Source organism: Amphibalanus amphitrite, unplaced genomic scaffold (assembly GCF_019059575.1).
Source record: "Amphibalanus amphitrite isolate SeventyFive unplaced genomic scaffold, NRLGWU_Aamphi_draft 000170F_arrow, whole genome shotgun sequence".
Lineage (NCBI taxonomy): Eukaryota > Metazoa > Arthropoda > Thecostraca > Balanomorpha > Balanidae > Amphibalanus > Amphibalanus amphitrite.
The window spans coordinates 398,045-419,587 of NW_024881665.1; the positions used below are offsets into that span (position 1 = coordinate 398,045).

The following is a 21,543-nucleotide window of genomic DNA, read 5'->3' on the forward strand; positions in this document are numbered from 1 at the left end:
AAGACATTTATCGAAAAGATTCTACGAATTCACTTCCATTTTGATGAATTTTGAGCAGAAAAGGAAAACTTCGTAAAATGGTAGCACAATGCGTTGCATATATGACGCAGCTGTTTCAAACGATTTGGGAAAATCCCCCCCGCGTGGGGGTCTGTGACCTGTGTCTTTTTTATCTTATTTTGCAAAGCTGAAACCAGAAGCATTTTCACCTTGTGTTATTTTGATTTTGTCGTGAAGCAATACAAAATATTTGGGCTCGTTCAGCCTTCACTATTCGTCTGAAATTGGTAATTGATTTTAAAAGGGGAATTGTGAAATTGTTGCCTATATTGCATTCTTGAATCAGTCCCCTCATTTCAATATGCTCAGTATCTAGGTTTTGATTACCTCTATATTTTGATAATTAAAAATGCTTCAATCTCATTTGAATTTACCTGAATGATGCATTAAGCTAGGAATTAACTCCCTCAATTATGGGAGAATTCTGACTTGCTAATCAATAAATCAGATCAGATGAGTGAAAGATCTTATTTCATTTCCTACAATTTTACAGTTTTTCTAAGTAAACTGCTTAAACAAGAGTAACTATAGGCCTGTGATTGCTTATATTGTATTCCACACATTATGTACCTACATGGAGTAGGTACCCATCTAATGATAAAGTCAGATGTCAAATAAACACAATTTAAAAGACACTAGCCTAGAAAAACAAGGTGCATGTCCCAGCCCATAAAATATTTGTATTTGGTTAGGTACCTATTATTTTGAGATGTCTGCACTTTGATACCTTTCTCTCAAAACATCATTGCCCTACATCAGCCTTTCCATTTGTTCCCTTTAGCATCACCATTTTGTGTGATTGGTACCCAGACTTTTGCTGTCTATGGTTCAGGCTTTTTGTTATGCTTATGTGCCAATTTATATCATTTTCAATTTTTCAGTCATTGGAGGTTCAACAAACATGGATGAAGACCAAGTATGCCCAAGATGCAAGACCAGCAAGTACAGAAATCCTTCAATGAAGTTAATGGTTAATGTGTGTGGACATCCTCTCTGTGAAAATTGTGTGAACCTTCTTTTTGCCAAAGGTAATAGGAAATTGTGTAACAAGAATGTATATATCAGCTCATGCATCACCTACACTGCAAACTATACTGCATGGTTTGCTAAGCTCTTAAAATTTTCATGGTTCTCAATTTGCATGATGCTAAAGTACACTATCAATTAAAGCTGGAAAGTTAATTCTATCTAGAAATGATGTCAGAACTATAAGTTGCTCTCATGACATCTATAGTGACTAGTATAGAAAAGCACTTAGACTGATGTGTATCATAAACTGCAACTACCTGTGTGCACTCTGTACTCAGCAGTGTTTATTCTGACAAAAGACCAGCACCGTGTACTCGCCCACCACCAACAGCAGTAGTAGTACCCCGACCAGTCTAACCATCGGCCGCCGCAGGCTCGGGCACCTGTCCGCAGTGCGACGTCCCGCTGCGCCGCAATGGCTTCCGCGTGCAGCTGTTCGAGGACGCCGGCGTCGAGAAGGACATCGACATCCGGCGCCGGATCCTGCGCGAGTTCAACAAACAGGAGGAGGAGTTCGCCAGTCTGCGCGAGTACAACGACTACCTGGAGGACGTGGAGACCATCATCTACAACCTCGTCAATGGCATCGACGTGCTCGCCACCAACAAAAAGATCGAGGCCTACAAGAGGGACAACCGCGAGTCAATCGTGCGTAACCGCGCGCGCGGTCGCACGGAGGAGGACGAGCTCGACGAGATCCTCCAGATGGAGAACGAGCTGAACGAGGAGCGCGCGCGCGAGGAGCAGGAGCGGCTGCAGGCCGAGAAGCGCAACAAGGTGCAGAAGAAGGAGGCGCTCATCGACGAGCTCATGACCTCGTATGGTGACGCCAAGAAGATTGTGGCCTCTCACACCAAGGTGGCCGAGCCGGAGGCGCCGGTGGCTCCCAAGCCGCGCCCCAAGCCGACCCAGTTCTCTAGTGGTGTGCGGATCGGCGGCACGCGGCTGCCGGCGGTGCCGATCGTCCCGCAGGACGAGGGCGAACCGTTCGTGTACGCGGCGCCCGAGCTGGCCATGGACGGTCCGGCGGCGCCCGACTCGGAGCGGCTCTCTGCCGACGGCTACCTGTCGCACATCAAACGGGTGGGGGACGCCGAGCGGGCCGGCGGGTACGCCGCCTCGCTCGGCTGTCTGCGCGCCCTCCAGGAGGGCATGGCCGGTCTGCTCTTCTTCCCCGGCGCCGACGGCTGAGACGGCTGGCCGGCGGTCATAGACTCGGACTTTTGGTCAGTGATCTCTACTCGGGTGGCGCGAGGACGGTAACTAGGCGACACCGGGTTGGGTAACTACTGGTGTCGTGAGCTGTGAGGTGTCGGCACAGAGCTCAGAGGCGTTACGATAGTGCCTGTCTGGTTGTGGCGCTGGCCGGAGCCCGCCGGCAGCCCCTCGCCGGTGCCCGTTTCGCCATCCACACTCGTCATGATGCAGCGAGTTGTGGAGACTGGGGAGCCACCCTGGTCCTGCCGGGACATCCGTGATGCAACAAACTGTGGGGACTGGAGACTGGTCCTACTCAGCCGGTGCATTGCCTTGTTCCTATTGGCGATGCCTATTGTTGTTGAAGTTGATGCCATGCACATGTTTTGTAATTATTTATAATAAATGCGATGTGTCCTTTGGGTTATAGTTTAAGAGACGCCTCACATAAACGTCACTCATGAATCCTGAGGAAACTGCGGATATCGTAATTGGATGTTGGAAACTATTTCGAGTACAGCCGCGACACTCTTCATATCACTGATATACACGTGTATTTCAGACATATGTATCATCTCACCGTATTAACACAGCCCGCCGGACATAACAAAATACCCATTGCTGACGTGTACCTGTGGAACATATGGTCCGACGAAGGTGGTCGACATATTGCCGGTACACGGCATGGTTCACAGACACGATATACGGTGCGTATAACAGTATCCTAGAGCTTATTATCGCACAACATACAATACAGCATCAAAAAAATAACTCATCACTCCGAGGCTGAACATGCACAAAGAATAACATGATGCGTGGTTGAACGTAACGGAAAAAATAAATGAACACATGAGCAAAAGACACGGAGAAAAACAGGATGTCCTCGCGCAGCGAAAAGCAAGACAGGGTGTAGCGATAAGCCTTCAAACAGCAATTACATATACGAGAGAAAGGTACAGCTTAGTTGCAGAGTAAATATTGTCCGGTCTACTACGAAACTTAAAAAAAAACGTAACGTTTGGAAGGTCCAGTCCAGTTTCGTCTCCCGTACCAACGCTTTGGAGTTAGCCCATCAAAATGACGGCCAAACCTACCATTTTGCGAGGACAATGAGCGGCACCATAGGCACCATCACCAAACACGACAAATATCCAATCAACGAGCGACACCTCTCACCGTTTCCATCACTGACATAACATGACTCCATTCCAAACACAGATAACAGGCGGATTCCCCCCCCCCCCCGCGGCCCCTGGTCGGTCCCCGTCCCACCAGTCCCTCCGGCAGTCCGCAGTCCTCAATCCGAGTCCTCCCCGTCCCAGCAGTCCTCAATCCGAGTCCTCCCCGTCCTCGTCCCCGCCCATGGACCGGAGGAAGGCCATCGCCACCCGCTCGGCCATCTCGTGTCGCTGGTGGGGCGGTGCGCGCGCGGCGGCCGCCCTCAGCTCTGACAGCTGGGAGAACAGCAGCTCAAAGTCGTCGGCGCCGCCGGGCTCGGACGGGTCGCCGCCGCCGCCGCCGGAGCCCATCAGACCGGCCAGCTCCGTGACCAGCGTGTCTGCGGCGGGCGGGCAGCGGGGGTCAGCGTGGGTCCGTACCAAGAGGTCCGGACCAGCGGGTGACAGTCGGCCCAGTGCAGTGGACACGACCACAGGGCAGGGCAGCGAGCCAGCGGTCTAATCTAACGGAGGAGACATTGATAAGACAGCATACGTGGTGGCTGGTAGTTGGTGGATGATAACGCGTTCAGTGAATAATTTTCTTAGCGAACGACATTTCAGTAGCTACCATTGTGAAGTTTAAGGGAATCCCGGAAAAAGGTGGCCAGCTGACTATCTAACAGTCAGGATCCGACACACGCACCGTGCCTACCCGCTCAATCCGACCTGACACTATCGATTCAACAGCCCTTGATCACAGATACTAGCCTCCCCACACAAGAGACTGCGGCGTCACCACCTACCGACAGAGGCGGCGGTGGCGGCGTCCTCGGCGGCCGTCTGGGACGCCGGCGTCGTCTCCGCGTCGCCCCCGCCCCCGCTGCCCTGGGTGGCGTTGTCCGGTACCCGCTCAGCCGTGACGTCGTTCACCAGTTTGTTGGACACTGGAGGCTGGTGATCTGAGGACGGAAATCGTCTCATGTGAGACAACAGAACATATGCATCGATGCATATGCCGCATACATACGAGTAGACTACAAAATTGTATCTCGATATCTCAAATTAGCCGCGAATACGGCGGACAACCGGCAAAAAAGTCAAACTTCATCTTAGTTTCCACATCGAAGTCATTGCGACCATGCATTGGCGCCACACAGCAAGGCCCGTCCGCGTATTCGCCAAGTGTATTACATCCCGTCCCCGGCTTGGTGTCGGCCCGTCCGTCGCCACCCACCCTTCATCTCCAGGTTGGACCAGGTGTGCGCGTGCAGCGCCTGTACTATCCGCTGCACGCCCGTCGTCTCGGGAAAGTCGTCATCGGGATCGGCCTCGTCCGCGGGGGACAACTCGACCAGCTCGAAGCCGTGGCTGACGCACCACTCCTGAGCTGCGGCCGGACGAAAGGGGCGGGGTGGGAGGGTCAGACGGGGTGGGGACGGAGCGGTCGTTAAATGGTGTGTGTGTGGGGGGGGGGGGAAGGAGAGCTTTGTTGATTATTCAAGGTTACTTTAAGAGAACGAATCATTTTGCTGAATTGCACATATGGTATCCGATTTCGAGGCTAACAAGAGCGGATTGTAATAGACCCATTGAATACAGTTCATGCAACATCGTGAACTATGTAATTAATTGACATAAAAACATCAGTTTCGTTATTGGACTTGCACAGTGCACATCAGAAAGTCAGCCACTCTGCGCCTGCTTGACGGCGGCGCGGCGGTGCAGTTACCACCGCGGAGGGCTCACCTCTGAGCCGCGAGACGGGCGTGTTCTCGCTGCACGTCTCACACACCAGCATACACACGTCCGGCTCAAACTCCTTGGTAAACGTCAGGATCGAGTCGACCTCGTCCAGACCATTCGCCTGCCGCACAGTGGAACACGTCATCAATACCATACATAGAGGACTCGTTTCGACAAATATTTGGATCAACACGTCACACGGAGAGACATGCTATTTATTCCTGTAGTTCAATAAACCTTACTTGACAAAACGAACGTTAACAAAAACAATGACATAAATGAATCACTGAGCCTTTTCATACCTGATAGCAAGCGGACAACTGAGAAAACCAAGCTGCATCGCGCTATTCTCAATATTGCCACAGTGAAACAGTCTCGACTGGCAGCGGCCAGCAGCACTAACTCGCCTCGTCCGAGTTGAAGTAGATGATGACGGCCTCGCAGCGGTCGGCCAGCGCCTGGTCCGGCAGGCCCTTCCGCTGCACGTGGCACAGCCGCACGTCGGCCGTGTAGTACTTGTTGTCGACGTGCCACGGATAGCAGACGGCCATGTCGGAGACGGCCTGCCGCTCGGCGCCCGCGCCCGCCATGTCTGCCCGCCGCGGTCCACAGAGGGGTCAGGGGTCAGAGGGGGCTGAGAGGGACTGGGTGCCAGTGTGGTGTGGGAAATAGTGATAGTGATAGTGATGTGATAAAAAATATCACAAAAGACTTGAATACTTCTAATAGTTACCAATAATCTAGACAAACAAAGTGATATTGTTTGCTTTCATAAATATCCAAGTGGCCACACTTAAGTAGCACACTTTAGTAGCACACTCCTTAATAGCAAGGCCTTTGTATGATTTCCATGGGCACCTAGGAAGGTACTTTTCACAAATAGTAGTAGAGTAGTTGGTTCTCAGTTGGTTGGGATGGTTCATGTGGAAGTTATCACATGGACATTATTTATGGCAGCGTTTTAATTAAAAATGCCACAGATATGTACAGTATACTGACAAATTATGGAATAAAGGATTGTATGAGTGATTTTCACTTACAATGAATGATTCTATTCACTATGGTGGCCTCTGGACCATAGATGAAGACACATGGCTCACTGTCTGACACCATTTTTGGTTCTACCATACACAAGTCTTCCCTAGTATGACCTGTCCTTTCCAGCCAATATATTCATATGCTTGCAGCACAGCTCCTGAAACAGAACAGCTCATCAGCATACAGTGCAAATAGAAAATCCATGGTCCTGGATTACCTAAAGGAAACTGATTGGGAAGCCAACAGGGTAGTTGGGACTGGGTGCACACAAAGAAGAAAATGGTGACACAAGTATGACAGATTGTAATTCAGTAACAGCCAGTCTCGTAGCAGACAAGAGCATGCCTAAGGTGCGCACTGAGGCTTCATAAACAAAGACAAATGATGTCAAGAGGCCATCATCAAATGGTATTTGTAAGCAAAGCCAGTTGCAGAAGGTTCCTACTGGGCAAGAATAAGACTCATTTCAATTTGGAGTCACCTAAACAGCAAATATTAAAAATGATGCAGCACAATGTCAAGAAGATTGCATTTTACATTGCATCATAGATCCTAGGTGATGTCACGTATCATTGTTGTCATCAAAGCCTTTGGGCAGAAGGCAGTAATTCAGGTGTCACACTTGCTTTTTCCAACCAAGGAGAGGTGCTGTAGGTTAGGTTGTAGGTTTTAGTTTGTAGGTTGTAGGTAAGATTAGGTCAATTAGGTTTGGATTGGTTTGATTAGAAAGCATCTTTGGGTATAGCACCTCTCGGCTCTCCTTGGTTGGAAAAACAAGTGTGACACCTGCTTTACGACTAGGTACCAGACTCTGAATGCTGTCTAAATGTACCTACAGTCCTACCCTAGGTGTATACCATCAATTTTAGATAAAAATTTAGACAATTCTCTTTGATCATTTGATGTAAGGTGATCACCTTAGTACCTATTTGAATAGTACGAAACTGCCTGAGTCGACTCAGGTAATTTCGTAGGTACTATTCAAATTGAAATGTAAAAGTTTCCAGCTTTTGCCTTTGAGTGGATATTTATCGGAAAATTGATTGATGTCTTTATTTCAATATCATGATATGGTACCTATTTGTGTATTGATAACGATATTTTTGACATGCACATTGACATTCTAATCTTTAGTCTTTTGTATGATTGCCTTCCTAAAAGCATGCCTAGGAAGAAATTTTACAATTGATTTCCCTTTAATTATTTATGAATCGCTGATATTTTGACATTTCGGTCCATTTGAAATTACACCGAGTATGAGTAGGGGTATCTAAACATAAACAAACATTTCATTCGATAAAATTCTACCAAGCCATACTGGCCCATACACAACACAGGGTTCGACATATGTCGTTGGTGCGTCATTTTTGTAGAGGAGAGATAGTAGCGTTCAGAGTTCATTAATAATTAGAATCGGTTCTTGGCACTGAATACTTTTTCTTCATTCTTCGCTTGTAAAAACAATTATATGAGCTAACTGAACTTAACTGAAATAATGATTGGTAAGGCAAAGATTAAAACTTCAAAAAAAACTTTATCGTGAGTTTGGCTCAGTTTTTCTCATTTGTCAAATCTCGGCAGTCAGCTTTACTCAACAACTCAAAACTTCTTTGCATCCATTTCACCACTACAGTTGCAAATGGCGTAGTGGTTTTCGGGCAAGATTCTGCGGGTAATCGACTATCTGTTTTCTACTGCCTTCCGATGGAGGAGGTGAGCCAAAGTTCAAGCCAGGCAGTAATTAAAAGATAGCTCAGGTTCGGCTCAGGCAAACCAAACACAATTTAGATAACTTAGTTTGGCTGTTTGTTTAGCCTCACCCTCACCCCAGCCCTGTTGTTGTATCGTTACGACTTCCGAGAAATGTCAGCGAGAGTAGAATAACCAGTGAAAAACTGCAAGAGTTATTGTAATGGGACTAGATCAATGCAATTCTCAAATGATTGTTATTATAATGCTTGTGTACCATTTCAGGCTCAGACGGAGACTGACCGCCGCGCCGCCGCGCCCTCCAACAATGCCTCGGAGGCTGCCATTGACCCCCTTGACATTGACCGAGTGGAGGCGGGGCCGAACACGCTGGAGACGATCGTACTGAGCGTGGTGGGCGCGCCGACCGAGTCGGGGGCCGCCACCAGCCAGGAGGCGGCCGGGGACAACTCGCCGTCCAAGGCCCCGCCGCAGTCCCGGCGCCTGCAGCGCTACCGCTCGACATGGGAGAACATACCGGAGCTAAAAGGTGGGCGTAATTGACGCTGCTCTTACGGTGCCATTTGGGTCCCGGAGAGCTATCGTTTGTTTCGGTATGCTGACTGGACCGTCCCTTCTTCCCATCCCAGGCTGACCGGTCCCTCCGGCCGCTCCACTTCCCCAGACTGGCTGCAGGGAGTCGACGGCGACCCGTACTCGGCCTGGTGCCGCCACTGCTGCAGTGGACTCGTCTGTCACCTGAAGAACCTCATGCTCCACGCGCGCAGCGCCAAGCACCTGAAGCGGAGTCAGGGAGCGCGTCCGGCGCCGCCGCCGCCGCCGTCGGCGCGACTGGGCCGCGGCCGCCGGATGACGCCCGTGCTGGCGACGCCCACCCAGGGCGGGCGGCGGCGGCGCACCTCGCGCCGAGCGGTGACGGTGGTGCTGCCGCAGTCGCCGCAGCGCTCCGGCGGCAGCCCGGAGCGGTCCTTCAGCCCGGCGGAGGACTCGCCTCCCCCGTCCTCCGGGTACCCGACGCCGAGCCGGCCGCAGCCCACCGCCGACGTCTCCTACGGGGTGAGTGCGGCGTGAGGGGGAGTCCTATTCGGAGACAAGAAGTGTGTGTATGTGGAGGGGGGGGGGGGGTAGATGGGATCGTGGCGAGCTGCTTGGGAAATAGATATTTGGTCTGATACTGATTACTGGGGTTCGCTAGTCCGCAGTTGGCACTTATCCTTGTCACCATTATCTAAGTTGTTCCGTCCGTTTCAGGACATTGGCCGTGTTAACTACTCCATTGGCCTGCACAACCTGACGGTGGGCTTCGTGGGCGCCGGTAACATCGCCAAGGCCACGACCAAGGGCATGCTCGACAAAGGTCAGTCACATGTGACACCTGGGCTCTGGCAGTACAGTCTGACCACTGAGTCACTGGTGTACGATTTGTCACTTCCTAATCCGATGTGGAAGTTATCGGTGTTACCCTCTGATCTGGTGTAACCAGTAGGTATCGGTGTTAACTGTTACCTTGGTGTGGCGTGTCCTCTGATCAGTTATCTGGTGTGTCGGTGTTACCCTCTCGTCCGGTGTACCTGGTGCCAGTGTACCCTCTGATTCGGTGTAGCTGGTGTTTGGTGTAACTCTCTGACCGTGTGTAACCGGCAGGTATCGTCTCGCCGGCCTGTGTGATCACCAGCGGGTGTTCTATGTAACTCTCTGATCGTGTGTAACCGGCAGGTATCGTCTCGCCGGCCTGTGTGATCACCAGCGGGTGTTCTATGTAACTCTCTGATCGTGTGTAACCGGCAGGTATCGTCTCGCCGGCCTGTGTGATCACCAGCGGGTGTTCTATGTAACTCTCTGACCGTGTTTAACCGGCAGGTATCGTCTCGCCGGCCTGTGTGATCACCAGCGGGTGTTCTATGTAACTCTCTGATCGTGTGTAACCGGCAGGTATCGTCTCGCCGGCCTGTGTGATCACCAGCGGGTGTTCTATGTAACTCTCTGATCGTGTGTAACCGACAGGTATCATCTCGCCGGCCTGTGTGATCGCGTTCTATGTAACTCTCTGACCGTGTGTGACCGGCAGGTATCGTCTCGCCGGCCTGTGTGATCACCAGCGCCCCGACCCGGCTCCGTTTGGACACGTGGCGCCTCTGGGGCTGCTCCACCACCACCGATAACGGTGAGAGACGGGTGGACAATGGTGAGAACCGGGTGGACATCGGTGAGAGACGGGTGGACAGTGGTGAGAGACGGGCCGACAGTGGTGAGAGCCGGGCCGACAGCGGTGAGAGGACGGGCCGACAACGGTGAGAGACGGGTCGACGTCAGGGTAGAGTGAATGAATGAATGGGTCGACGCGGTCTCGAAGACGGGTCTCGTGCGGTGGTGAGGGATTAGGTGACATTTTCACACGTCCATAGGAGTTGCCATACTGGCACAGTAAATAAGAGTTTCCGCGATTATCTGAAATTGAACGGTTAAAGGTAGCCGATCCGGTGACTGTGACTCTGTTTGTGCCCCGTGTAGCTGAGGTGGTGCGGGAGTCGGACCTGGTGCTGGTCGCCGTCCAGCCCCTGGTGGCCGAGTCCGTATTCGCCGGTCTGGGGGCGGCCCTCACTGACGGCAAGGAGCGCTGCTTCGTCTCACTGGTCACCGGATGGACCCGGCAGCGCATCATGGAGGTAACGCACCTAATCGGCAAATTCGTCAGGAGATTAAGGTGTAAAGTAAGTGAAAAATCAAGGAGATTAAGGCGTAAGCCGTAAAATAAGTGCAAAATTTTGGAGATGCTCGTGCTGCCGGCTTAGCTTCTTCAAACACGATTTTTATTTTTTATCCGTTAACCCATCGTTGTTGATCTGGAAACTCTGTCGTCATTCTTTAAGTTCCCGTCCGTCCGACAGACGATCAGCTCGCGTCGTCCGGTGGGGGCGCAGCAGACGCCTTTTCACGTGGTACGCTGCGTGCCCAACCTGCCCGTGTCAATCGGCGAGGGGAGCACCGGTGAGCTCGACGGGACTCGGCGGGACAGTGGGGAATTCGAGGGGGAGGGGGATCCGTCCGAACGACTGGTCTCGCAGGGGCTGGGCTGGAGTTTGGGGAGGGGGGGGGGGTCTGTCGTGTAGTGGTCCAATATGGAGGTATAGACTAAGAAGACTCTCCACCCAGCCTGTCGAGCTGTTTGAAAGTGGCCACTGACCGCTGTAATAATATATCCGCTGTTGCAGTGTAGGGCTACGGGCTACGGCGGACTGACCTCGGCTGACTCTGCCCGCCGTTTCAGTGTACTGCTGCGGCGATGACCTCGGCTGACTATCCGGCCGTTTCAGTGTACTGCTGCGGCGACGACCTGCCGCGCAACTGGCTCCTCTCGGTCGAGATGGTGTTCTCGGCGCTGGGCTCGTGTCAGAAGGTGGACGAGCGGCTCATGGACGCCTACAGCGGCGCGTTCGGCAGCGGCACCGCCTACGTGAGTGCCGCGCCGCGCCGGGCGGGCCAGGGAGGGGGACGGTATTAGCTCTGTAACCGACCTGCTGGCGTGCTACCATACCGGGTCTCTGAACAGTGCAAGACAGGACGGGAAAGAAACAAACTGTGGGCTATTTTAGCGTTCTTCTGATCTAAATTTGGAGCCAATTTTGTGCCCCTGCTCGCTGGCGTCTTCCCGTATGTGTATGCAGTTTTGATAGAATAATGTGTGTGGTCCGTTATTAGTGACTGCGCAGCTGACAGCTCCACTGTGTCTTTGTCAGTGTCCCTACCTACCCCACTGTATATGAGTCTCATTACATCAGCACCGATCTCCGATCCGTCTCTTTGGCCCTCAGGTGCTGAGTTTCGTGGACGCGCTGGCCAGCGGCGCCGTCCATCTCGGCGTTCCCTGGCACGAGGCACTGCAGATGGCCGCCAAAACGGTGAGGATAGATACACCACGGACTGGAGCACACGCGCACAGACGGATAGCTCCTACAGGGGCACCAGGGGCAGCTGGCGCGCTGTTTGAATCTGCTCTGTCCCGGCGGTATTCTGAGATACTGATCGTGTAATTCCTGGCGGTGTTACGGTGTTACAGTATTTAGGGTTACAATGTTATTGCTGTTCCCCTGTTGTTCCAGACGGCCGGGGCGGCGCAGCTACTGCTCGACTCGGACCGGCCGCTCTGCGAACTGAGCCGAGACGCGGCGGCCGCCGGCGGGGCCACGCTGGCCGGAACACGTACTCTGCAGAAGGCCGGCTTCGGGTGAGCGGATCCATTGACAGACAGACTGGCTGATTGGGACTGACACTGGAGCCATGACTGACTAGGACAGGGGCGGGCAGGCAGGCTGGGGTCACCGTCAGACATATACCCCCACCCCAGTGATGTCTAAGCATACCTTATATGCGTTGGTGTGTCAGTGCGTCAGTGTGTTTGCTGGTTTCCCGTCCTCCGAGTCATTAACTTGGTCAGTCAGTGGCTTTACCTGCACCCCTCTGACGGGGGCCGGTCTCTGCTGCAGGTACGCGGTCATGTCTGCCGTGGAGGCCTCTGCTGAGAGGTCCCGCCAGCTGGGGGAGCGCCCGGCCTCAGCGAGGGAGGGGCCGGCGGCCGACCCCCGGCCGCCGCCGAAAGGTGTGGTCACCTGGGTAGTGCAGGGCTCCGGCGACGGTGACACGCCAGACCCGTCCTAGACAGGGACCGGGATTAGCTGTGAACGGGGAAGTTGCCTCCGCTGTTCCGCCGGGGGTGGGAAGGGTTCGATGTGGTTCAGTGGGTGGGTCTCTCTCTTCAGTCGGCCATTCCAGCGGACTCGGCTGTACGCACCGTGCTGGACTTTGCCCTGTCCACTGACAGATATTGCTCTTCAGAACGGTTCAATGCAGTCATGCTTTGGAGACCATGGTTAAAATGTAACGGTTCGCCTTGTCAGTGGATGATTTCCCAGGAATAAGTGTCTAGATGTTCCCCATACGGTGCGTCGATCTCCTTCACAATACGATGACGATAATTTTGACATGTGTCGCACTACCATCCAATACATTGCGTCAAATACATTCATCTTCAACAACCTTTGCATTTGACAACAAACATTGGAACACGATGGAAGGCAAGCTACACAGCACGGGTGGGCAATTCGATGAGTTCTGACGGTCCACCGACCCTCTGCTCCCACTGCCCCGATAATATTCAACATGCACAGAGGCAGTACAATCAGGTGAGCAGCTGGTGGACGGACAATATTCCGACTCGCCACATTCACAGTTCAATTCTCTATCCTACGCCGACAACCCTAAGCCGCACAGCTGGCACAGTGGGACGGAAAACACAGCGCAGGTGAGTGAACTGTGCAGCACACAACCACCGCTGAGCACACAAGCTGGTCCCACAGCCCTCACCGGGCGGAGTAAATCACAATTACAGCACAGACACGGCGCACCAGCGGCGGCCCCGCGGCGCCGCACCACTCACCGGCGGACCCTGAGATCAGAAGGCACCACCGTTCTACCCACTGACGTACCGTTCAGAGGCCGACTCTTAGAGCTCGGCGCTCAGAGGCCTAATCTCACAAGCTAACACTCTGAGGCAAAATATCTCACAGTTCGCGCCAACCGCCGGGCGCTCAGATTTCCGTTTGTCTGACGTAGCGCCGCCGCCAGACGGCCATCAGCTGCCGCGTGGCGTCTGTGAGCAGGTCGCCGGCCAGCTGGCTGCTCAGCTGCTCCTTCACAGTGGCCGCGTCGGCGTCGTAGTTGATCCAGTCGGCCTCCTCCTCTTGCAGCTCGCGCACCAGCACCTCGTCGACGCGGTCGCGCCGTTTGCGCGCCCAGCGCACCATCAGGTTCTCCCGGGCGGCGGCCGGCCGGTAGCCGAGCAGCACGGCGGTGCGCCGCAGCACGGCCTCTGTGAGCGCCGCCGGGTCGGCCGGCGGGCGCGCCGCCAGCCGCCGCGCCGGCCGGCCGCGCAGCCAGACCGGCGGCGGCGGCGCCACGCCGGCAGCGGCCGCCTGCTGCGCCGCCGCCGCCGCCAGCCGGAACAGGAAGCGCCGGAACTGGCGCTTGGCCGAGCGTCTCTCGTCGGCTATCTCTGGCTGCTCGTCCCCGTCGCTGGCGCGGCCGTCGGAGCCGCTGCCGCTGCCGTCCTCAGGCTCGCCCTCCCCGCTGAGGAACTGCTCCGAGGGCTGCGGCTCGTCGCCCTCCCCCGGCGGCAGCTGTCCGTCGGCCAGCAGAGAGTCGCAGGCGCGCCGGACGATCGGCAGCACGCGGCCGGCGCCGTGCGGCACCAGGCGGAGCGGGCGCGCGGCGCGCTGCTGCTGGTCAGCGCGGCTCAGCCGGCGGCCCGTCTCGGCCTGCTCGCGGTACGGCGGCGGCGGCTTGTTGGGGATCTCCCGCACGTAGAGCGCGCCGCCGCCGGACAGCTGCTGCAGCTTCTGCAGCTCCTCCAGACGCCGGATCTGGGGGACAGCGGACGGCACAACCGTCAGACGGCGCCACACGCTATTTCTTCTCTAGTTTCATCTCCTCACTCCGTGCTGTATCTCATCATCGCCCCATTTATCTCTCACCCCGTGCACTAGCTTTCCTCTATCTCTTTCCTCTCATCCCCTGTTCATCCCCTCGCCCCGCCTTTTTTCTCACCTCCTGCTCTATTTCCTGCTCCTGTCTCCTGAGTTCGTTGTCGCGGCTCTCGCTCAGCCCGAAGTCGTCGTCCATCCAAACATCCTGGACCGAGACGGGCTCGGCCGGCGCCCGCGGCGGGTGCAGCCGCGGCGCCAGCGGGCGCAGTACGTCACCCTCTGCGTAAGGAGACAGCTGGTTAGCACCCGGGTGGGAAACGACCACTATACATACACAGCGAGAGTTGTTCACCTTATCCGAATGGCCCCTCAGCGATAAAAGAAACATTCATATTCTTAGAATATGGCGAGTTTGGCACATAATTACTAATGGCTCGCAATAATAATCTATTCCATAATTTGGTATCAAGTTCTCCTTCATCGGTTTTCTTAAATAATTTACTACCATGCCACTGTTGCACCCCGTGCTCACCGTTGTGCGGCTGCTCGTTGTGCTCCGCCTGCTGTCCCAGATCGTCCCGCTGTCCCGGGCCGTCCCGCCGCTGCCCCCGCCGCCAGCGGCGGAGGATCTCCAGCCAGGCGTCGTCCAGCAGTCGGGTCAGCACGGCCTGCACCACCCGCTCGGTGCGCTGCTGGGAGTCCGACTCCCCGGCCGGCCGCTCCAGCTCCGGCTCCTGTGGCTCCCGGACCGGCTCCCGCACCCACACAGGCTCCTGCGCCGCCGGCTCCTGCGCCCAGGCCGGCGCCGGCGCAGGTTTGACCGCGGCCGGGCGCGCAGTGGGGATCGAGAACGTCAGTTCCCCCTGTTCACAGAGGGTCTCCGGGTCGAGCGAGACGACCCGTGCGCGCCGGCCGGCCGGCCGCTGCCACGGCGCGAAGTCGGTGACGGCCACCAGCTCCTCCGAGGCGCCGGAGGAAGACGAGTGGTCCTCGTCGGCCGCAGGATTGTCCTCGTCGTCTCGCGGGGACATCTCGTTCACCGGGCTGCGACGGTCCGCCGGAATGTCTTCCTTCCCACCGGCAGAACTGTGCTCTTCTTCGACAACGCTTTTATCCTCGGCGACGCTTCTGTTTTCGATGCCGATGCTTTTATCCTCTGGTGCGGAGTTGCGGCCCTCGGAGGCGGCGCTCTGGTCCTCCCCGGCGCCGCTCCTGTCCTCCCGGGAGGTGCTGCCGTCCTCCTGACTCTCGGAGGACGCCGTGGACAGGTCCTCAGTGATGGAGGAGTCCCCGGACGTGTCGTGGTCAGATGACGTCGTCTTGGTCTCTGACGAGGATGACGTCTCCGTCGTGCGCGTCCGTTTGGACTCGGAGGTGTCCGGACTTGTTTTGTCCTCTTCGGTTTCCTCTCGTTCTGATTTCTCAGACTTCTCCGCCGGTTCGGCCTGTTCAGGCTTCACCTCTTCCTTCTGTCGGGCGCGGGATTTACCAATAATCTCCTCCAGTAACGCGTCAGCCTTGGCTTCATCCTGCTCTCCCACCGCGGCTGTGGCAGGCTCTCCCGGCTGGTCCGCCGCTACGGCGCCCTCGGCGGACTCTTCCAGTACAATGAATGTCTTGTCGACCCTGGCGGGCGACAGAGAAGGCCGCCAGCCGCGGCTCTGGAACGACTCGTCCAACAGCGAGCGCAGCAGCTGGTCCGTGATGGAGGTGGCCAGACGCTCGCGCTGTTCGTCCGAGAGACGCGCGCGGCCGACCGGCTCCGGCCGCTCCGGCGCCGGCTGGGCGGCGGGCGGTGACAGCGACCGAGCGGACACCGCCTTCGGTTTGTCCTCAGCTGTGAGACTGGGCTCGGCCGCCTCCTCTGCGATCGACAGCGAGGTGTCGGTGGCGGCTGCGTCACTGTCGTCCCGCCCTTCAGCAGCCGACTTGGCCTCATCACCAGACGCGGGCTTTGGAGCCGAACCGTGCGGAGGTTCGCGCTCACTCCCAGAGGGGGATTTCTCAACCTCCACCGCTGTCTCTATCACCAGGGACGGCTTCAGGGACCGGTCCGCTCCGGACAGGGTTCCTTCCGACGCCGCCTCTGTCTCGGCTCGCTCAGTCACGGCCTCCGACGGTACAGACTCTGCCGAACGGTCCGCTGCCGGCGCCGAAGACTCGTCCTCGCTGGAGGTGGCTTCATCGCTCCTCGGCAGCTGCTGCTCAGTGGAGACCTTCGTCCCGGCCGGGCGAAGGTCCAGAGCGGGCAGACGACCGAGCGGCCCTGTGTCTTCGGTAGGGGGTACACTCGTCGCTGGCTTCTCTTCTGCACCGGACTCGATTTCTACGCCACGATCAGTAGCGACGGATGTAGATGACGAAGAGCTATGGTCCGCGGATCCAGCGGCGGAGGTCTCTGCTTTGTCGAGCACCGGTTTGGGTTCGGACCGCGGCTCGGAGTGGGACTCACTGACTGACTTGGTCTGTGCCTCTGACACCGACGTCCCGTCCGACTCTGACTCCGACTCGGGTTCGGCTTTCGACTCCTTCTCTAACTCACGACTGACAGCGGCTTCCCGCTCGCTCTGTTCTGCGGTGACCGAGTCGGCCTTTTTGGACGGTTCAAACGCGGAGACATCACTCGCCGAGCTGTCCTGCCCGGCGGTCGGCTGCTCCGTGGTGACCGCGTCTGTTGAGACATCCCGCGCGGTCGGCACCACCGCCGACACCGCCGAGCTCGTCTTCCTAGACGACGAGGAACTGGAAGAAGGCGACGAAGAGGACGACGAAGACTTATCCGAGCTGCTCTCCTCTGCGGTTTCACCTCCGGCCTTCAGCGGCGACAGGGAGCGCTCGCTGACGTCCTCCGCCTCTGTGGGCACGTCCTGCGCCGTCCGTACCGTGGAGCTGGTCCGCGTTTCGCTCGGACTCTCGGCCGTGGCGCTGGTCCGCGTCTCACTCGGACTCTCGGCCGTGGCGCTGGTCCGCGTTGGACTCTCCGTCTCGCTCTGAGCGGTCGGCGCGGCGGTGCTGATGGTCGTCTTGCTGGGACTCTCCGTCTCCGCGTCTGCTGTCGGCACTGAAGCGCTGACAGACGTCTTGCTCGCCTTCTCAGTATCGACCTGGCCGCTCCGCACTGTCGAGGTCGCCGAGCTCCGGCCCTCGGTCTCTGCGCCCTCAGTACGGACAGATGTACCGCTGGAGGCCTCCTCCGTCTCCACACTCTCCGTGGCGACACTGGCAGAGGTTTTGGTCGGACTCTCCGTCTCAAACTCCTCGGTGGGCGCTGTGACATGGCTGGCGGTCCGCGGCCGCTCGCGACTCGTCCCGCTCGTGCCCTCGTCGGTGGCGACCGACACGCTGCCGTCGCTGCCGCTCTCCTCGGCCGGCTCGGCGCCCGCCGCCGCCTTGGCCGGGCTGTGCACGATCGTCTCCGTGCTCGAGTCGCGCGACACGCTGGCGCTCGTATCAGAGGAGCCGCTGGCCGGCGCCGCTGGGCCCGGCCGGCCGGCTGAGCCCGGGGCCGGGGCCGCCGCGGAGGCCCGGCCGGCCCGCCGCTCCGCCACGCGCGGCTGTTTGATGACCGGTCGGACGGGCCGCTCCTGCTCCAGCAGCTGGGTCTCCAGCTCCAGCTCCGCCCGGCGGATGCTGGCGTCATACGCCTGTCGGAGAGAGCACGGACGTCACGGATGGTGTGTGAGGGATGCTCGATACTGACAGTGCAAAGGCTAAAATCTAAAGAGATATAAAAATAAACACACAATGAAAGTTGGTTAAAAGGACCCTCCCACATTAACATTAGTTTTGAGTTGAGATAGCCAAGTTTGCGGCCAGGCTCAGAAACCACCATTTATCCTGGTCGCAACCCCCGCAGCTTTATGGTGTTCAAGAAATTTCTTCCCTTTACTTGCAGGGTGGGACCAGCGTGGTCCCTATCTCTTAACCATTACGGGAATCTGATGACGTCATCAGGCTTTCGAACGTCCGTTAAATGTTTGACTAAAACGTTTTGTAGCACGCGGTGGTATATGCTGCTTTGCGCGCAACAAATGCCGCACTTTCAAATAAAGTCGCTAGGAACAGCGGAGATCCCAAAAAGTGAACAAAAGTAAAAGTCTAATATCTTGAAAACCGGTGAATATTTTTCGATGAAATTTGGTAGATATTCGTTTTCAGCTCTTTCTGAACCGAGCGACATCACTTTCATGCCAATTCATTAACTTTTTTGAAGGTGGGAGGGTCCCTTTAACAGGGCCAAACAACCTAGCAAACCCTGTATCCATTTATAGCTCAAACGGCCCATACAGATAACGCCAGGAGGTAAGACCGTCTCCGCCCGCTCGATGTCATCTCACCTCGAGCTGTTTGCGCAGCGACTGCTCCTGCTGTCGCAGCTTCTCGCGGTGTTTCCGCCTCTGCTCGCGGCGCAGACGCTCGGCCTCGACCTTCCTGCGTTTGAGCTCCTCCTGCAGCGCGAATATGCGCCCCTCCACATCGCTCTGGTCCGAGCACGTATCTGTGGGAGCCGAGAGAGCGGGGAGAGACATTGTCAAAAACGCAGTGCCGGGCTAGCAAGTCTATGCTGGAAGCAAACCAGCCCTAGCCAGAAAGAGTTAGAAGAAACAATAACACCGCGAACGCAGCACAAGCAGTGAGTAGTCAGAAAAGAGTCGTTAGAGCAAAGGGTCAGTCTTGATCAGATCATCAGAATATCAGCTCAGGATCAGTCTTGTCGAGCGTTCCAGTCAATTATGAATGTTCACACTTCACAGACACTCAGCGGTGAATTAGTTACGGGTCCAGCATTCCACTTTGCTCACCGTTCTGGCTGAAGCTGACGCTGTCGTCGGAGCCGCTCGAGTGTCGGCGCCGCGCGGCCTTCACGGCCGCGGCCGCCGGGCCCGACAAACGCGGCGAGAGCGGCGACTTGATGGGCACCACGCGGCCCCCGGTCCCGGCGGGGGACGGGCCGGCCGCGCGACCCGTGACCAGCGCCGGCTCTGAGGCTGAGCGGGACCGGATGGTGCGCGTACTGACTGAGGTACTGGTTCCCGAGGTACTGGTACCAGAGGGAGAGGTACTCGATGTGGTGGTCGTACCGGAGGTCACCTCCCGGGTAGTGCCGGATCCAGAGGTCACCTCACGGGCAGACCCAGAGGTCACCTCCCGTGCGGAGGCGGAGGTCACCTCCCGTGTCGACACGGTAGTGACCTCCCGGGTCGACCTCGAGGTCGCCTCCTGGATGGAACTCCTGTCGACAGGTGAGAAGGAAAGAAGTCAACAATCAACATGCGGCAGCACCGATCTCTCAAATAAACCATACATTATCCGTTTGGAACTCCTTCAGATTACCATGTTCTTGTTTGTTGATTTGGGGCTTATCCACGGGTTTTCAATAGGGCTACAGAACTGGAATGGAACTGGCCCCCACCGCTCCCTCCTCCGGTCACCGCTCCCTCCTCCGGTTACCGTTCAGCGGCCTGCCCGCGATGTAACTCACGCGGTGGGCACGGCCGAGTCGGACATGTCGCTGGACCGGTCCGGCAGCTCCTCCGAGGCCTCCGAGACGCGCTCCGCAGTGGTGTCCGCCGTGGTGTCCGCTGTGGTGTCCGCTGTAGTGTCATTAGTAGTGTCCGCTGTGGTGTCGGCAGTGGTGTTCCTAGTCCTCCGGCCACTACCGCCAGACCGCTGAAAGATTGGGGGGGGGGGGGGACTCAGAGAGGGGTTAAAACAATAAAGGCACGAATAACTCAGCATCTGCGCTGTTTTGTTACAACGTGTGACACTGATGGTGACACCCAACCAATTTACATTCGGACAACGTAGGTAGACTGACAGAAAAGCCGCCGGATTTACTCAAAGCGCTAATTTAGATATCACCACGACGGCCAAGTGTGTACCCCTGTCGAGTCCCTGTGCTACTCACCTGGCTCTGAGAGGCGGTGGCGGTGGCGGTGCGGGCGGCCGACCGACCGCCCTCCTCCTGGGACTGGGAGGTGTCGGCGCCGGTCCCCGCCGACGGCCGGTCCGCCGGGACAGAGGCGGCACCTGATGGACACGGACAGGTTAAAGTGGCTTTGTTACCCACCCACACAGAGGTTATTATAGCTCAGTGTCCAGGTCGGAGCAGTGTCCCAAAATTGTGTTTGGGCTTGGGTGTCAGAGGGGAAATTCCTCTCCAAAAATGGGGAAAGAGTGGAAAATTGCCAGTCAGATAAGGCCCAAAAAGAGTGAAAAGGGACCAGTGGCATAAATTTAGGTACAAGTGTGGTAAAATACCTATAAGATGTAAAAAACCATCCAAGCAAATGTTTTTTGTCGGTAAAATTGGGAGTGGAAAATTGTTCTTAAAAATTAGAGATGAGAGTAAAAAATGATTTTTATTTGGATGTAGTTTCCCACCCAAATCGACACATTTTGGGACACTGGGTCGGAGAGATATTACGCAATTGTAGGAAACACGTTGACCAATACAAGAAGTACGCTTCGACATACAGGTCTACCCATGAGTCGTCCTTTTCAAACATCAAGACTCTTTCCCAACAGCCAGCTCTCCGGACAGGTCTACTCCCACAGCCCTAGTACCATCTCCCCCGCTGCTGGGACACCCACTGACCGTCTCCGGGCACGCCCCGGCGCAGTGCGCGCCGCTCCAGACTGCGCACGGCCCGCTCCTCATGTTCGAGCGCCGCCTGTCGCCGCAGCACCTCCTCCACGGCGCGGCGCCGCTCCAGCAGCTGACGCTCGCGCTCCGTCAGCTGACTGCGGGGGGGGCGGAGGGGGGGGGGGGGTCAGATAGACGGTCAGATCACTGACGGACGGTATAGGGAGGTGATTCGTCTGTATCGGTAACTGAGGAGCTAAAGACTCGAGAACGACAACCGACCACAACAGAAGGCACACTCACAGCAACCGCTGGCCAACTCAGAACAGTAATCCCTCTTCCCTTACCCCAGGCCGTCTCCCAGACTCACTGTCTGTCACTGTCAAGGTACCGTGCTCTCCTCCTCATCAGCACCCCAGGTTGTCCCCCTGACTCACTGTCGACTGCCCTCGAGTCTCAGCAGCGCCCGCAGCAGTCTCTGTTCCAGCACGCCAGCCGGCGCGGGGGAGCCGCCCTGTTCGGGCTCACTGAGACTCTGCCG

At 56.3% G+C, this 21,543-nt stretch overlaps 4 protein-coding genes and 1 long non-coding RNA gene across 9 annotated transcripts; 2 read left to right on the plus strand and 3 right to left on the minus strand.

Moving 5' to 3' along the window:
* Positions 1 to 117: 117 nt before the first annotated feature.
* On the plus strand, positions 118 to 2,708 carry LOC122383696 (CDK-activating kinase assembly factor MAT1-like). 2 transcript variants are annotated; one of them, XM_043370384.1, is made up of 3 exons: positions 118 to 287; positions 942 to 1,088; positions 1,463 to 2,708. In XM_043370384.1, exons 2-3 carry the CDS (start codon positions 962 to 964, stop codon positions 2,278 to 2,280), a joined length of 945 nt encoding a protein of 314 aa, XP_043226319.1. In that variant the 5' UTR covers positions 118 to 287; positions 942 to 961; the 3' UTR covers positions 2,281 to 2,708. The 2 variants fall into 2 exon arrangements, with proteins under 2 accessions (XP_043226319.1, XP_043226318.1); XM_043370383.1 differs by lacking the exon at positions 118 to 287 and adding an exon at positions 350 to 376.
* A 115-nt stretch (positions 2,709 to 2,823) lies between these two features.
* LOC122383697 (alpha- and gamma-adaptin-binding protein p34-like) lies at positions 2,824 to 7,543 on the minus strand. 4 transcript variants are annotated; one of them, XM_043370388.1, is made up of 7 exons: positions 7,514 to 7,543; positions 6,230 to 6,384; positions 5,597 to 5,781; positions 5,193 to 5,310; positions 4,681 to 4,833; positions 4,250 to 4,405; positions 2,824 to 3,844 (listed from the first exon to the last, which is right to left on the minus strand). In XM_043370388.1, exons 2-7 carry the CDS (start codon positions 6,315 to 6,317, stop codon positions 3,615 to 3,617), a joined length of 930 nt encoding a protein of 309 aa, XP_043226323.1. In that variant the 5' UTR covers positions 6,318 to 6,384; positions 7,514 to 7,543; the 3' UTR covers positions 2,824 to 3,614. The 4 variants fall into 4 exon arrangements, with proteins under 4 accessions (XP_043226323.1, XP_043226321.1, XP_043226322.1 ...); XM_043370386.1 differs by having other exon boundaries at positions 7,477 to 7,518; XM_043370387.1 differs by lacking the exon at positions 7,514 to 7,543 and adding an exon at positions 7,455 to 7,491.
* Positions 7,544 to 7,806: 263 nt separating this feature from the next.
* On the plus strand, positions 7,807 to 12,970 carry LOC122383699 (pyrroline-5-carboxylate reductase 3-like). The gene is made up of 11 exons (XM_043370391.1): positions 7,807 to 7,940; positions 8,202 to 8,466; positions 8,602 to 8,993; positions 9,189 to 9,294; positions 10,006 to 10,101; positions 10,449 to 10,603; positions 10,826 to 10,925; positions 11,252 to 11,391; positions 11,750 to 11,836; positions 12,038 to 12,162; positions 12,422 to 12,970. The coding sequence occupies exons 1-11, from the start codon at positions 7,932 to 7,934 to the stop codon at positions 12,591 to 12,593; spliced, it is 1,647 nt and encodes a 548-aa protein (XP_043226326.1). The 5' UTR covers positions 7,807 to 7,931; the 3' UTR covers positions 12,594 to 12,970.
* Positions 12,961 to 19,956, minus strand: LOC122383698 (centrosome-associated protein 350-like). The gene is made up of 6 exons (XM_043370390.1): positions 19,899 to 19,956; positions 19,219 to 19,649; positions 18,754 to 18,914; positions 14,949 to 18,060; positions 14,538 to 14,695; positions 12,961 to 14,353 (listed from the first exon to the last, which is right to left on the minus strand). The coding sequence occupies exons 1-6, from the start codon at positions 19,922 to 19,924 to the stop codon at positions 13,523 to 13,525; spliced, it is 4,719 nt and encodes a 1,572-aa protein (XP_043226325.1). The 5' UTR covers positions 19,925 to 19,956; the 3' UTR covers positions 12,961 to 13,522.
* Positions 19,957 to 20,340: 384 nt separating this feature from the next.
* On the minus strand, positions 20,341 to 21,501 carry LOC122383700. The gene is made up of 3 exons (XR_006256874.1): positions 21,440 to 21,501; positions 21,015 to 21,160; positions 20,341 to 20,446 (listed from the first exon to the last, which is right to left on the minus strand). It is a non-coding gene; the product is annotated as an uncharacterized LOC122383700 (long non-coding RNA).
* Between the last annotated feature and the right edge of the window lie 42 nt (positions 21,502 to 21,543).